The sequence below is a fragment of the Chinchilla lanigera genome, unplaced genomic scaffold (assembly GCF_000276665.1).
Source record: "Chinchilla lanigera isolate Chin_1 unplaced genomic scaffold, ChiLan1.0 scaffold00143, whole genome shotgun sequence".
Lineage (NCBI taxonomy): Eukaryota > Metazoa > Chordata > Mammalia > Rodentia > Chinchillidae > Chinchilla > Chinchilla lanigera.
Window position 1 is genome coordinate 2,041,929 of NW_004955544.1, and position 17,408 is coordinate 2,059,336.

Sequence of the window (17,408 nt, forward strand, 5' to 3'; positions counted from 1 at the left end):
TCTGTGGAGCCAAGAGAGGAGAATCATGAGTTCGAACCCATATTGGGCAACTTAATGACTTAGCGAGACCCTGTCTCAAAATTAAAAGTGAAGAAAAGGACTGGGGATGTAGCTCCATGTGAAGGCCCTTGGCTCAATCTCCACTATTGCAAAACATAAATAAATAAATGAATAAATTTATTTGTTTGTCTTTGCAGTTACTTAAAACTTATGAATTGTTTATTTTTGAAGTTTTCCATTTAATATTATTGGAGCACAGTTGACTATGGCTAACTGAAACAGGGAAAAGTGAAGCTACGAGTAAAGAGATTCTACTGTACTTATAATGTATTATCTTTTAAAGTTAGTTGACTCTAGAATAATTGTGCTGATTTTGGCCTATAGATACTTACAGTGATCATGTTAGGTGGTTCTTCAGAAAGTGCCAACTTGAGCTGGCCTAAACAGAATAAGCATTTTTGCAGCAAGAGAGAGATGTTTGCATTCCCTTAACAGAGATGATGATGATGATGATGATGATGATGTGTGTGTGTGCATGTGTGTGTTAGCTAATGCATAGAAACAGCAGGAGGCATGAACATGAATGGCCTGGAAGGGAGGGCCAGGGAAGTAATTGACCAATACACACTGGGCCACTACACGTATTTCAGACCAAATCATATTTATGCAGGCCCAGTGAGAGCTCTGCTACACAGAGAGCTGACTGGGGAAAGGAAGGCATACTGCTGTGGTTTCAGAAGAAAACGTCATCCGTTCAACTAAGGGGAGAAGTGTCAGGCTTCATGGCAAAAGAAGTTATATATTAGCTTTATATATATATATTAGCTTTGATGTTTAAAAATAAGGTATCGTAGGCTAGAGTGAAGAGTAATTACATGACAACTTTTCTAAACATAAAGCCCAGTTTATGTCAACTATGGGAGCCATCACATGAATGCTTGGGAACCAAAGCGTGAGGTGGCGGGGTGCGGGTCTGGCACAGCTGTAATTGGTTCACATTATTTCCTTCCCTTTGCATATTAGCATTTGGGTTCGTAACAGCTGCACATGTGAAAAATGATCATCATTTGAATCCAAGAGTAAAAGAAGGAAAACAGGAAACTCAAAATGACCTTTTGGATGAGGCCATCTAAAAATAAAGAGGCGTAGCTCTTTAGAGTCAAGTTGCTCTCCCAATAAAGAGTGATTCACCAAAGTTTGATATGCCACTCTACTGATTCCATCAAAATGAATCATGTCCTGTGTGATATTTAATAGTCTTGATTAAATAAACAACAGATCACGTGACACTCCTGCATCCCTCCTGCAATTTAAGCAGTCCCCATATAACTTTCGATTTCCTTGTAGAAACTAAACCAAAATTGATGCTAGTTCAGAAAATATGTTTTCAAATTAAATCGTTCCAACTCCTTGATTTCTCATAGTGTAATGAAAAATATTTTTAAAACTTTTAAAACTTCAGAAAGTTTCTTTCTTGTGTGAAAAAGAAACCAGTTTATTGAGAGAAGATTTAACACAAGCTGCCTTGCTTCAGTTACAATGCTTCCTAGTCAAAGAACACGGTGATGAGGTTCTTTTCGGCATGGTTCTGGGAGCTCGGACATTGTCAGATTATTACCATATATTTATCAACATAGAATCTGAGAGGAGTTCACTTCTGGTACCTTTATGCTGAAATCCATTTATGCCGTGCTTTATAGGTACTCGAGGTCTAATACGTCATTATAAGGAGCTTTGAAGGAACACTAAGTAAGAGTAGTTGATACAAAACTTCTGGTTTATGTTAAACAGAAGTAGAAGAATCAGGGGCTGGGGATTTAGCTCAGTGGCAAAGTGCCTGCCTGGCAAGCACAAGGTCATGAGTTCGATTCCTGGTACCAGAAGAAAAACAAAACAAAACAAAAAAAGGAATAGAAGAATCAATTATCACCATATATAAACTCTCATAGAAAATAGATTGAACACAGTCACTGAGTGCTATTACTAGAGAAGAGAGAACCAGAGGAAATGTGATTCCAGGGAAGGCTGGGAAGGAGCCAGCTCACACAGAGCTGTATGGGCCACAGCACACCTTTTAGTCCGTATACTAAGAGCATTGAGATACCATCAAAATGTACTAAGGAAGAAGTGATGTTTTAAAGCAGAAGGCCAGTGTAAAATGTGAATTTGGGAAAGAGTGTGACCCCAGAGTAAAAGGAGGAAGGCTAGGCAGAAGGCTGTGTGGAGGCCCAGGAGTGAGATTATGGTACATTGAACTGGAATTAGAGTGATGGTGGAAGTGGAAAGACATAGACAGAAATGAGAGGTCACATGAGGATGACATGACAAGACGATGGAGTGGAAATGGGATGTGAGAAGGAGAGAAGTATTACTCAGAATTCTTAGTCTCTCCCGTGAAGAACAGAGACCATTACAAATCTGAGCCAGACCTGGGAGGGGAAGACAGGGAATAAGAGATGCCTTAGGGATGTCCTGGTGTCAAGGAAGAAAAAGTGATTGGTGCTTAGAGGGAAGGTGCAAGTTTGAGGTACCAACACGGTGTTACATTCTGGTGAAGATAAGGCCCAGGATAGGACCAAGGGAGTGGATGATATAAAGGTAGCCTGCATGAAAAGATAAGAAGAGAGGAGGAGACCAAGAAAATTTGAAGACAGAGACAGATCGGTTATGTGGGTGAGCTTCTAAGTCTCTAATGATGAGTCAAAGTAAGTGACAATAGAAGATTACAAGGATCAGGGAACGTGCGGAACCCTGTGATGGTGGGTCTCTACCAGGGGTGGGAGGGTGAAGGTTTGGAAGAAGCAATCAGGAGCAAAGAGAGCAGAGACAGTCACTCCTAATGGGAGCAGCAGGGAAACAGGGTCCCTGGAGAACACCTGCCTTGGGTGACAGCATGACACTTGTCATCCCTAGCCTCAGCACATGGGTCTTGGGTAATTTCCTTGTAATTTAAAAGGCCTGCTAGGAAAATGGAGGGATTCTGAAAACATAATGCTAACTAAAATAAATCACACAGAGAAAGTTAAATATTGCATGGTTTCTCATATATGAAAAATCCAAAATACAAATAATATAAAAGCAAAATAAAGGAGAGATGGCAAGAAAGAGGGAGGTAGACAGTTTAGAGATGGGGAGAGGATCTGAGGAAGGGAAGCGAGTGAAGGGGAGTAAAAATGACCAACATATGATGTGTGTATGTACAATTCCTCCAAATGAATGTGATTATTATGTATCACAAACACATCCTAAAAGTTAATTTTAAAAAGCCAGTTATCAACTTTATTAGCTTCTGTCAGCGCAGGGTCTCAAGGTTCCTTTTTTCCCCTTATGAAAGAGCTTTCAACTTAGGCAGGCATGTGTGCTCGCTGCTTTTTTTAAAACATCAATGAGAGTTTTGCTCAATAGATTTGTGGTGAATTCTTGATTTCATAATCACTATATTTTTAAGAAACAATAATATTCAGGAATTCTTCCTAGAGTTTTATAAAGACTAAATAGATACTGCATAACTTGGAGCAGAGAGAGGTCTCCTTTGCAAACTTTGTGAGAATCCTGAGGGAAAGTAAGAAGGAACTAAAGAGACTGTATTCAAACTCTCCCATTGAAAGGGTAAACACAGCCAGAAAAGAAATCCTAGTAGAGAGAAATGGAACTCTGCTATGGGTGGCTACATCTCTTGAATGAGAACAAGAGAAGAATAAAAATTAGGGGGAAATGACTTTGTGTAATGCATCTGTTTCATTTGTATTCATCTATTCTAATTTACAAGTAGAGTGACAGATTTTCAGATATTAAAAATGACAGACTCCAAAGAAAACAATGTTTCTTCCTTTTTCCAGTGATATTAGAAACCTTTAAATAAATCTGATTGGTTTCCTTGTATGGAAAAAAGTGGCTAGAAGAGGATTCAATAGTCCCTAACTTCGTGTGTGTGTGTGTGTGTGTGTGTGTGCGCGCGCACGTGCATGTGTGCTGCAGATCAAATCCAGGGCTTTGCCCATGCTAGGCATGTGTTCTATCACTGAAATATACACCAGCCTGATAGTTCCCATCGTAGAGTAAATCCTTGCCCTGCATATGCCTACACGAGCAGCCAAGTCACCCCATCCTTTTCAATGTTTTTGGCGGTTATTGTCTCCTGTTTCTTTCTGTATGTCTCATGCGGCTGTGAGCCTTGCCATACACAAGTTCTAAGACACCCTCAACATTTTTGAAGGAAGAATATTTGATTATTTCCTCAGCCACCATAGCGCTAGTGTATATAACAAGTTTTCAGCTCTCGCAGTCGGGGGTCTGGTACTATCCCCTTTGCTTCCTAATTTGGCGAGTAGCAAAAACAGCCTTTTGTCAGGAGTGAATATTGGATCTGCCTGCATTGTCCACATTGATCACTCAGAGGAGAAATAGCCAAATTTTATTATCATATGTCCTCTAGAATGTTGATAGAGAATGGCAAGAACCCCTGAAAGTTCCCAAATGAAGTTAGGGTAGTTTCCCTTCAAAACAAATTCCATGTTTTGATAGAACTAGAGGTTCCGGCCTTTCAAGCAGCATTTCTGCTCCTAATGTAGACTTGGCCGTTAGCCTACTTAAAAATGTTGCCATGAATCAAGGAGAAAAACCTTTTAAAGCCTTTATCCACCTCATTTAATGTTTGCTTTTTGTTCAAAGAATAAACAACCTTAGAATTGTTTTCCCTTGATCATTTTGGTTCCATTCATAGGGCTTATAAAAAAAAACAAAAGAGACAAGACACCAATTTGCTGCTGCTAGGAGATGTAATTTTGTCTAAGGGGAGTACTGCACATGACTGAATTATTAATGTGTTTTTGGCACGGATCTAAAATATTGTCAATAAAATTCCTGGCCCTAAGGATCTAACGTGTGTGTATAAATGGATTTATTACAGAGATCCAGAATGCAACTCTTAAATATATATCCAAATAAAACCATAGATTTCTGCATTACGTTCCTTCCCAAAATGGCCCCCTCTAGAAGATTTTCCAAATTCCATCCTAGGCCTCTCACCAGAGGTTCTGTGATGACATCCACTTCTGCATGTAGCCCGGAAAGCGGATTGAGTACAGATCATGAGCATGACTGCATCAACCCAGCTGGCTGGAGACAGGGTGTGGGGACGAGGAGAAAAACGGGAAAACAGGACACTTCTTCCCAAGCTGTCCCCAAGTTGCTCCCTTGCCTCTTGGCTTTCATTCTGTGTGCTGCCTCTTCTACCGGAAACCCCAAAATGTATCTCCTTCGCTGAATTTTAGTGTTTGTTTCATTTGTCTCTCCATTATAACACGTGGTAGTCACACTATTACAATTATTTACGGGTCTGACCCTGCACTTCTCCACCCCACCCTATACACTGAACCCCTCATGAGCAAGGACTGGGCCTCTTAGAAATGTTGTACCTCCCCCACGTTACATAATTTGACATGACCCATAGTAGCTGCACAACAAATGCTTGTTCAATAAATGGATAAATACAATCTCCTCATCCCTCGCAGCCTTTAGGGGCTTCAGAAACATATAAATAGAAGACTAACAGTTTGTAAAACTGTACTGATGAGCACAAAGTACTATTTATAATCTATCAAAAATGTCACACTTCTCTGCAATGTTATTTTCTTTAAGACAAATTTGAGGCACATGGGAAAAGTACCTACAGATTGAGATTTCTAAAATGTGTGTTTATACCTACTGGCTTTCTTCATTGAAATGGAATTGTAGCCATTCTGATAAAACAGGTCATTTTCGTATGTTGATTGATAGATAAATCAGTTCCTCAGAAAACAATCATTTGAATATGTCTGCCTTTAGATCTGAGACATGCGTATAGGGTCTTCAATGGTCTGGGCAGTCTCTGAACAGGAATGCCTGTTTTTTGATTCCAGAATTCATCCCACAGGCATTTGGAATGCCCTTGTCCCAAGTCATTGCCAATGACAGAGCCTATAAACTCAAGCAGGACTCGCAGAGGGATGAGCAGAAGGATACATCTGATTTCGTGGCTTCTCTCCTGCCGTTTGGAAATAAAAGACAGAACAAAGAACTCTCAAGCAGTAACTCATCTCTCAGCTCCACCTCAGAAACGCCAAATGAGTCCACTTCTCCCAACACTCCGGAACCAGCTCCCCGGGCCAGGAGAAGGGTGAGTTGGCCAGGATTGGCTCTGACACTGATGCTAGGAAAACTGAAGATGTATCAAGTTTTTCTTTGAGTCTTTCATCATGAAAACACTGGATATGTAGTTTGTGTCCATTCCATTAGGGAAGAATTTGCACTTGGTGTATGGAAGCTAAAACACCTTGACGCATCTTGAAGAGGCAGCTGTACTGTCTCCTCTCAAAGCTGCTGGGTGTCCCTCCATTGCTAGCCCTGTCACCCCATGGCATCCTGAACATTCTGCACTATTGACACTGACACTGGCCTGCCATCTTCTGCTGTCTCACTAGACTTTCCTGTTAGATGCTAAGGCTTGAAGAAAGGGTACGATGATTTTAATTCTTCATTACTTGTCTGAGAACAAGACTAGCCAATCATGTTGGTTGTAGGCTTTTATAAACAATGACGTTTTCCCTTATCATTGGGGCACATTTTTCCTGAAACAGAACCATAGATTACTATATGTAGTGTCTTTCGAATTCAGACTATAACAACGTGTCACCAATTACCAAGTGAGTGCTATGTTCTAGGCACTGAACTATTTGACATTTCACATTTGAATCTTGAAAAGCTGAGGTTTTGGGACACATTGGCTGGTGATTGTCTGAGTGAGTTGAAGATCATCTATCTCTAAGAGTTTGTGGGTCCCTGGGGGATCTCTCCCCTTCCTCTGGCCTGGAGACTCTAAATCTTTGCCACCTCCAGCCACGGAAGATGCCCTAATTAAAACTGTTGGCACACCTCCACCGGCAACCCATATTTTGCAATCACCCACCACCACTGAGAACTTCTCCAAGGTAAAGCAATATCTGGAGCCCTGCTTTCCTTTATGGTACTGGCTAGGTTTAAAAATAAAGAAGTGACAAAATTATGAAGTGCTTGAATTTGCACAATGAGTTTGTTCTCTTCTAAGCCTATCATCTCTCAGATTTTGTATAAATCCATATGAGGGTGACAACAAAACTCTAAATTTGAACTTTCTTGGCATCTAATGCTAGGTGACTGACTTCCCAAATGCCTGCCTCTCTCCACACCCTGCCAGACACCGGCAGCTAACTTCTCACTGTATTCTTCATCCCAGATGGGCAGCTACAGCGCACATGGTTACCACTCCTAGCACTTTAACACCCTTTCCATCCCCCTGTGCGTCTCTCTGATGAGGGCTTTCTTAGATAGCCAGAGGCTCCTGGCACATGCAAATGGCAGGTAGATAATGTCACCTCCCTCCCCCTATGAGAGACTGTCTTTAGTCAGTGATCCCTGATACTCGGTGTAGAAATACCCAGTTCCCTCAGTCCTTCAGAAGGCAAGCTCCGAGGTGCATGATCTGCCATGTCTCCCAGAGTTCCCCTAGGACACTGAATTCCAGCTGTCCACAGTGCTAAGAGGCTGGATGATGCCCTCCTCCTTGGCTGTCCTCCTTTCCCTCTCTCATTTCTCCATGCCCCCATGGGGGCTTTCTGCAGAAAACTAAGCTAAGGTTGTTTTGTGGAATCTTCCTATCCTTAAAATCTACTTAGAGCCATAGTTGAGACTTGTTTATTTCTAGCAAGACTTCTGACTTTACCTCATTCATTGAGTATGTGATTTTTTTTCTTTTTTCAAGAAATGAAGTGGTTGGGTCAAAATATTTTAATTATATGTTTGCCATCTCTTGTCTTCCACTTGGAAAATTTTGTTTATTGTTGAAATTGTAACTGCCAATACCTTGCCCTATGTTGTAGAGATCTCCTCCAGACTTTTCCAAAAAGCATTTTTTCCTTTGTAGGATATAAACAAAACAATTAATTAAATCAAGCAGTACTATTTCAAGAGTGATAAATAGTCATGGGCAAAAGCATTTATAGGGTAGGATCTGGAGGCAGCTGTTTTTCTTTGTCCGTCCTCATGTTCAAATCTGTGCGTCATTTTGCAGGGTGCCATGTCAGTGGATTCCATCACCGATCTGGATGACAACCAGTCTCGACTGCTAGAAGCTTTACAACTCTCCTTGCCTGCTGAGGCGCAAAACAAAAAAGAAAAAGCCAGAGATAAGAAACTCAGTCTGAATCCTATTTACAGACAGGTCCCCAGGCTGGTGGACAGCTGCTGTCAGCATCTGGAAAAACATGGTATGTAGATTGTGTCTCAACCATCATGAAGTCAAGAATCATTCCTTTAAGCACCCGAATTCGCTTCTCTGTTCCTTTGATTGGGCTTTGGACTAAAATTTCCTTTGTGAAGAAACTACAGATGTGAATGTTTGCTTAAGAGATTACCGAGCTCAACGAGATTGTTGGAGGGCAGGGAATCAATATGATGGTGTTTGGACTGCTCAGCCCCCAAGGGTCCTCAGATGTGGCCCTGGCTAAGCAGTTTAGAAAAGGGTCACTTCTATTGCATTGAATCTGTGCCCAGGGCCTCCTTCAAATAGGCCAGAATCACTTATATCTTTTTATACATTGAGGTTACTTGTAGTGTTTCCTTTAAAAATAAGAGTCTAGCTTCTTTTAAAAAGAATTTGAAAATCATTGTTTCAGTGAATAGAAAATATATAATTTTTACAACAAATTTACATATGACTATTTGTAGTTCTGTGGAAGATGTCCACCCAGATTTTCTCCACAGTCGTCCCTTTGCAGCTCAGTTCTACTTAATATTTAACTTTCAAGGGATAGACAGTTCTTCACATTTTTTCAAATTTAGATTTTTGCCTCATCAAACTGCCGTGTCCATGCTCTAAATTTGTTTGTTATACTGTTAGCATGCATTGTATGGACATGGAAAAAGTTTCTCAAGTGCTTCTTTACTCTAAAAATAATACAGTTATTGTAATTTAAAAAACTGAAAAACTAAGAAAGAAAGAAAATTCTGCAGCTACTCTGCAAATACAATTACTATTAACATGCCCATCTATCTCTTTGTAATAAAAATGAAACTTTATATAAAAATATTAGATTTATCTAAATTTCTTACTCTACTTGTTATATATGAAAATCACTAGATATTGGGGCTGGGGATTTAGCTCAGCGGCATAGCACCTGCCTGGCAAGAGCAAGGTCGTGAGTTCGATTCCCCGTACCAGAAAAAAAAAAAAAAAAAAAAAGACAATCACTAGATAGTAGAATGACTTAATAAAATTAACGTATTTTACACTCATTTGTTTACACAAAATTTTAACTATACATTCCTTTATTTTCTTTGGGCTATTTTCCACATATCTATATTTTACTTATATATCTTGAACTCTCTCTCCCTTTTTCTCTCGCCCTCCCCCATTATATATATGGATTTGGACCAAAATTTTCTTCCAAGGCTGGATTCTTTTCCAGGTTTTCATGGAGTTTGATCAGATGGCTCCAGAAAAATTAGAGACACATTCAAATTCAAGCAAATATTCTAACATTTGTTGCTTTAAACCGATGGAAAAAGAGCAAACTTCAAAAGCATTTCTTTATTTGCTTGTTTTTGCAATGGGAAGCAGAAGACAAAAATCACTTTAGTCTTATAAATATTTGTCAACTTTTTTTTCATCCTCTCTAAAATTGGTCTTGGACAGTTACATTGGCCTTATCTACATTCTGTACCCAATACTTCCTCACTTGTATTTCATTCAACTGCTTTCTATGCTATTATATCAAAACTCCTTCAGCCTCCTCAATTGCCCGAAATTTCCATTTGCAAAAACCATTTCCATTTCCAAGAAACAGAAAAAAAAATACTTGTATAAGAGAGAGTCAAATTATATTATGCCTCTGGGATTTAGGCTGATTTTGGGGTGGGGCCCATTGCTCATTGTGCCTGCCCTGGTTTCTTGAAGTTCTTCAGCCTGACACTGAGGTGCTTTTGGGTCCGGTTTCCATTTTAGTTTCTGATAAAAAGGAAGAAAGGTGATCACATCAATTTCTGGGACAAGACACAGCAAGTCCCGTTTCTTTTTTCAGGTTGTTACCTTTTCAGTGTCCACCTCTTTTTAAGTGACTGTCTTAAGGTGTGATTAGTGAATGCCCAGCCTGTGTCTTGTCTTTAAGGAAAATCACTGTAGAGCTAGCTATGTCAGAAAAAGGCATTAGCTGCCTAAAGCTTCTCATTTGTTCTCCCTTAAAAGAAATTAAATTTGAAGACTTTAAAACAGAGTCATGTATAGATAGTTGTAGCACAAAGGAATTATAGCAATCAATATCTAGTTATTAACAGTTATTTTTAAATCAGTGTTACTGAGTTGGAAAAGTACTATAATTGATGAAATTTTATCATAAACTGGGAGTTTCTGAACAGCCTAGAGAAATTTAGCCAAATGAATAGTCTCACTTGTGTAGAAATCCCCCATTTGATATTTCACTTCTGTAGAAATTCTAAGTAACTCAGAAATCATTTTAGAATAAGAAAGCTAAATGTGAAATTGCTCAGAACTTTCTACATTGCCATAGGAGACTCACTCAGTTCATTTAGGGGTTATTTCTTGCTGCATAACAGGATATGTCAGATACTATTCTAAGTATGCTATATGCATTAGTTAATTGAATCACTGCACAAAAGAAATAAATAAAGAAATATAAGAAAATAAAGAAATATAATTATGTATTTTATTCTAGACCGTGTGATTTTCTTGTTCTTGAGGTCCCAGAGAGATAGAAGCAGTAAATTAGTTTGAGGATTGGCTTCAGTTGTGAGGTAGACAAATCGATGTCCGTAACAAGAAGGAGACACACGTCCTTTCAAAACAAAATCCCACCATGACAAAACGCAAATATGTGCTCCACTGCAAATCTCTAATAACCGGCTTCTCACTGCAATTCTCTTAAATTATTCTGGAGATTCAGGATAACACGTTTAAGATGCAGTACTGATAAATGGGATATTTACTCATATCATCTTTTCTAATTAAACCCCGTGGAAAACCAGCAAGAATTGTTACTATGGCAAGACTATAAAACAAACACACAAAAATCAATTAACAATATAAAAGCAATAATCAATTAGTTAAGATAATAAAACCATTTGTATGAATATCAGAAATATTCGTTCAGAATATCTGTAATGATAGGCAAGGTACTATTTAAACAAACTGATGCTTACTCTGTTTTTTTTTTGTTTTTTTTTTCTGGTACCGGGAATCGAACTCACGACGTTGCGCTTGCCAGGCAGGTGCTGTGCCGATGAGCTAAATCCCCAGCCCCCTTAATCTGTTTTGAGGAAGAAAAATTGATGCTATAAATTTAAATTCTGTCCAAATCAATTAGCCATTGTATTATTCAGATTTTGGGGGGTGGCAGATAAAAGGAACCCAGATAAAACAAGAGTAAACAAAATACCCTCTCCCCAGAAAAGCCAACAATCTTTGTTCATATAATGGAAGTCTGATCTATTCAGGCCCAGCTGAATCCAAGAATTAGACGATGTCATGAGCATTCTCTTTTTGCTGGCTTCACTCTCAGACCAGTCTTCATGTGGCTTCAAATGGCTCTTAGCAGCTCAAATCTGGCATTATTTTCATAACTGATTATCTCAAATTAAGGGAAAATGAGCTGCCGCCAATGAAATAAATGTCGATGAAGCACATTAGTTTTGATGGTTAATGGTTCCCAGGGAAAAAGCAGAGCCATTTGGACATTCTAAGCCCCTGAAGCAAGTACACAATACCTCTTGCATTCTTACCCACCCAAACCAGAGAAAACTCTGCCTTTAACTTTCAGCTTTTATAGAAAATAAGAGGAGAAAGGAAGATATAAACGACACCATGGAATGTCAAAAATCCAGATAGTGGGAAGATGGAAAGTGAGAAGTCAGTCCTTTATTTTCTGTACTGAGGACTAAACCCAAGGACTTCACCCTGACCTACAACCCCAGACGTTTTTAAAGTTCTTGTTTTGAGACAGGGTCTCACTAAGTGCCCAGTCTGGACTTGAACTTTTACTCCTACTACATGTGATTTCTTCATCTAACAAATTACTGTGTAGGATGAAAAATAGAAGCAGGGGAGAGATATAAACTGAGACCAAAATGCACATTGATCATATCACATTTTGTGAACATTATGTGGACACTGACTAGAAATTTAATGCTATTATAGAACTAGAAAATTTTTAATGTGTGATAGTGATGCTGCTTGTTTTTAAAGAGATCTAATTTGTTAGATCACTATTAATGTTTTCCGCCAGATAATTCTTTTTTATATTCAGTAACATTATAATTCCACATCTAGAATATTATCCGATGAGAATGAAAAATGTGATCAAAGGCATTTACATAGAATTATTTAGAGAAAAACCATTTACAGCACCAAAATAAGCCTGTGTTTTGGGGAGATTTATATACCATTCAGAGGGGAAAGTGGAATAAATTGTGCTCATTCATATAACAGAGTATTTTGCATCCATTTTCAATGACAATTGCGGGAAATTGTTACACACATGAAAATTCTTATGACCCAATATCTAAATAAGGCAGTAGCATTCTCCCTGTTGATAAACAGATAGATAAACATATGCTGTGTGTATATACATAGTACAATCTCAGTTCAATATATTTTTTCCCATGGAGAAAAGGCTGAATAGAGATAAACCAAAATTTTAAACGTATGTCTTAAAGTACTTTTTTACATTTTTCTTTACTTTAGAGGTAGATTTTTATTATGATTAGACAAATAAGAAATATCTATTTTAAAATTAATAAAGAGCTAAACTCCCTATGAGATTCATGTTTTTGTAATTACTTTGAATAAAGAAAAATGTTAAAATACTGTATTCTGTATAGAGAAATTGTGGAAAGAAATGGCATGATAGGGGAATTATTTCATAGAAATGGTTAACAAAATAATTTTGGTGCTCCAAGAACTAACATTTAGGTACACAGAGATCATAAATAGTACAGAATGTAGAAAAATCACCTTATGCTCTTAGTTACTATTGCTCTGCATGTTGGTTCTGTGCTAGCATTCTGCTCTATTTCTATTTTGATTTCTTCTACAGTCTCAAGCCATGAAACAAGACTGTTGATTTTGTTTGCTTACTTTCAGGCCTCCAGACAGTGGGGATATTCCGAGTTGGAAGCTCAAAAAAGAGAGTGAGACAAGTAAGTGAAAAATGAAGATTATAGTGTCCATTTCACTCGATGCTTAATGGAAGTACTATGTGCAAACTTCAAGTTTATGCAAATTCCCTTCTAACTGTCTTTATCCTCCAACTGATTATAGTATAGTTGAGAGCCAGGATGTGAAGCAGCACATCTCAGAAGTTCTGAAAAGTTGTTATAGAGTTAGGATCAAACGGTTGAGAGAAAATGTCTGGAAGTGTCTGTGCCATTTTCAAAAAAATCTCCTTCATAAACAATTTACTGAGTCTGTTAAAAGAGGAAATTCAGAGAAGGCCTAATCAGTCAGTTACAGTAAATAGAAAATCATTGCGCAGCACCCACTTTCACTAAAGTTTGATACAAAGATACCATTAACATTCTTATCACATAAGGCACTGTTTATCCCTATACTTTCTTTTTAAAAATTAATTTTATTAATATACCTCTGATATACATAATAATCACATACACCATAGAGAATTTGTACCTATACATGATATATCCTGATTCTTCTTTTTTCCCCATCCCCCTCTCCTTTCTTCAACCATTCTTCCCCTCCCCATTTACAAAAGCTTTGTTTCCACTTTTTTCCTATTTTTTTTTCTTTTCTCTTCCTTCTCTTCCCTGCCTTGTTCCCCCTCCCCATTTGAACACTTTCTTCGTGCTTCCCAATATCTATCCTCCATTTTGTTCCTTGTTTACCCTTTGGGTTTCTCACACAAGAGAAGCAATGTGGTATTTAAATGTATGTCCAATTCATTTCACTTAAAAGTATGGCCCCAGATGCATCCATCTACCTAAAAATTTCTCCAGTTCATCCTTTTTATGGCAGAGTAGTACACAACTGCATAAAAACTACATTTTCTTTACCCATTCATTTGTTGGTGAGCATCTGAGCTGTTTCCAAGACTTAGCTCTTACAAATTGTGCTACTATAAACATGGGTGTGCATGTATCACTGTAATGTGATGCTTTTAACTCTTTTGGGAAGATACCAAGAAGGGGAATATCTGGCTCAAATGGTACCTCTGGTTTCATTTTTTGAGGTCTCTCCATACTGATTTTCATATTGTTTGTACCAATTTGCACTCCCTCCAACAGGGGAGAAGGACTCCTTTTCCCCCACAGCCTTGCCATATGCATTTACTTCTCAAAAATAAACAATTTTTAAGTTTCCATGGAGCCATTTATCCCCAGTTCAATTTTCATGAGAAGAGTATACTCTTTGATTTTGTTACAACAAAAATTTGATATTAGACCATCAAGAACAGGTTCGTCTGATCAGACAAGTGTCTGTGTTCACGAAGGCTTCTTAAAGGGCAAACCATTCTCTAAAAGAAGTCATTTGTAGGTCAATGAAAATTACAATTAAATTAAAATTTTCACTCTGTTGCTCTCAACAATTCGAAAATAAAACCAAGTGAAAATAAATTTTAATGAGATGAAGTTGAAGAAATTATATTTGTTCATATTAATTGAAAGTAATTTAAATAAATGCTCCCTCATGTATCTCTTTTGTTAAGCTAAAGGGAACTTTTGAAAGAAGAATGTTTTGTATTTGGGTTTTAATCTAAATGCCCACACAAGACTATTAAATATTTAACATTTTAAAACAGGACTTTTAAGACGGAAGTGCAGCAACATTTCCTAGGCCCCTACCTGTGCAATATTACAGAATATTTTCTCAAATATCATGTCATTGAATCTGCCCACCAGCTATGCACCTAGCTGCCTTCACCCTCCCTGCTTTCAAGGCTTAGAGAAATTTGGGAACTTGACTCCAGATCACACAATTTAGCCGGCCACTCTGACTTCATAAGCAAAGCTGTTTCCGCAGTCCATTCTTTGTGCATGTGTGTGTGCTCAGAAAAGAAACATGGTGTGTCTGAGTCGCCACAGTTCACGTGGCACTGGTGGAAGGCCCCTTCATTCCGGCTGCCTGATACTTGTTCATGGTGAGTTGTCTGGAATCACAGAGCATTTCAGGGCAGTGATAGGGATTCTAATCAGGTGGGCGGATGGCAAGTGCCAGAAAATATTCATCACTTACGTCTGGATCCACCAAAGGGAAAATCTTTGCGTGGACATTATCTAAGGTTTACCCACTAAAAATATAATTAGTGCTTACTAAGAGTTAGATTCTGAGTATGACATACATTCTAATGCACTCACCATTTTATTTGATTGTGTCACATCATAGCACCCTATACTTTTTCTTCAGGAACACCAATCAAAACTTTAAGAGCTAATCATTTGTAGGATTACCTGATTATCATATCATCTCTCTACTAGTCTGAGAGATGGAGGAGGGTAAGGACATTGACCCTCCTCTTTGCCTTTACCACTGTACTTTAAGGGCCTATAATAGAGCTTGGAATACAGAAAATGCAGCAAATCTTTGTTGAATAAGTGGACAGATAAATGATTGAACAAATAAACTATTATAGAAGTTTATAGCGCAGTGTAGATTCACAGACATTCATTGCTATTTCTACAACAGAGAGCAATGAGTAAGACTAGTTGAGCCATCAGAGGCGAAAACAGGAGGTGGAGTTATTATTCTCTTCTTGTTATTGTGTTTTCCGGTGGCTGTAAATGGTAATGGGCTTAGTTATGATTAAGGCAGCGAATTCTTCTGGAAATTGTTCATAAGGCCCCTTTGATAGCTCTAACACAGATTTTATTTAGATACTGTCATCTTGTAAGCCTTAGTCATGAATACCTCATCAGGATTTTTAGTTTAATTATTTGCAGAATATCTTCGCTGTCTTGTTACCTTAGCAGACTATCAAAGGCCCAACATGGTAGGATTGGTGGCATACAAAACTGTTGTGTGATACACTAATTCCTCCCTTCCACATTCACCAGAACTCTGTTCTGCTCCTCTTTTTTTCCAACCTTCCCACTGACCTTTCTATGCCCTTCAGCTTACATCATTAATAGCAAATCCACCAATAGTTTTATTATATATCTGGATATAGATATCTATATATCTGTATCTGTATATATAATAATGCATAATATTTAATTTTATATAATATTTGAATTTTTCTATAATAATATATAATGTTCATATATATTATTTCTATTATATTATATATAATATTTTATATATATATATATATATGTGTGTGTCACAGCCAAATTGTGTAGACTCTGCAGATCAAGACAACATGTTGTTTGTTGAAACTTAATACTAGGTGCCATGCATCAAAATATTTATCTTGGTGAACACTTAACATTGAGGTATGGTGTTGTTAAGTGACTGCCGCTTGACACATTATTGTTGCAGTTGCGTGAGGAATTTGACCGAGGGGTTGATGTCTCTCTGGAAGAGGAGCATAGTGTTCATGATGTGGCAGCCTTGTTGAAGGAATTCCTGAGGGACATGCCGGACCCCCTTCTCACCAGGGAGCTGTACACAGCTTTCATCAACACTCTCTGTACGTAATATAGCAATATTTACGGGAAATGTCCTTGAAATACCAGGATGTCCAGCTCACTCATCAAAACTTTATACATATGCTTTCTGACAGCTGTTTTTGTCCTTATTTATCAGTCTCTAATGAATGGACTATTTGGGGAATTTTCTGAGATTTACCCTGGGGAGAAGTAGCAAGAAGAAAGTCGCAATAAAACAAATGGAAATGGCCAAGAAGAATTTGGGATGCTTTCAAATGACCTCCTGGACAATAGAAAGTACTATAAATTGATGACTTGGAGTACCAGTGAGATTTCTTGTTGAGTCTGTGCCTAAATATGAATTGGTGTTTCTGATATGAGGAAGTCCAGAATTCAGAATAACTCAGAATGAGAAAGGGAAGCAGGCAGCATTTCAGAACAAGCAAGACGGCATAGCCAAGTGGACTTTTAGCGTAGCGACTTCTGAGTTATAGATAGAGACCCAATGGAAGAGGAAAGGAGGGTGGGTAAGAAGGATAAGCCAGAGCTGTGTCCGCCTGCATATTCTTCTTCCTCCAGTGCTGTGACTTCAACGAGACCTCAACAGAGACAGAGGACAGTGTCTTTGTGACATGCCTTCTGAATTGCCAATGAAAAACTTCCCCTTGTCTATTGCACAACAGAAAAGGGTCTCAAATCCATTATAAACTCAAATTTCAGAGCATCTACCAATTCTCAGCAATATCTTTACCAGCAGCTCACTGAAATCCATTAAGTCTGCA

At 38.3% G+C, this 17,408-nt stretch overlaps 1 protein-coding gene across 4 annotated transcripts in view; it reads left to right on the top strand.

Moving 5' to 3' along the window:
* Arhgap6 (Rho GTPase activating protein 6) overlaps positions 1-17,408 on the top strand; it is a 475,573-nt gene that overhangs the window by 422,187 nt on the left and 35,978 nt on the right. For all 4 annotated transcript variants that reach the window (XM_005411385.2, XM_005411387.2, XM_005411386.2 and 1 more), the window contains exons 4-7: positions 5,901-6,157; positions 8,087-8,282; positions 13,169-13,224; positions 16,517-16,667. In XM_005411385.2, coding sequence (XP_005411442.1) covers positions 5,901-6,157; positions 8,087-8,282; positions 13,169-13,224; positions 16,517-16,667 — 660 coding nt within the window. The remainder of the gene's footprint in view (positions 1-5,900; positions 6,158-8,086; positions 8,283-13,168; positions 13,225-16,516; positions 16,668-17,408) is intronic.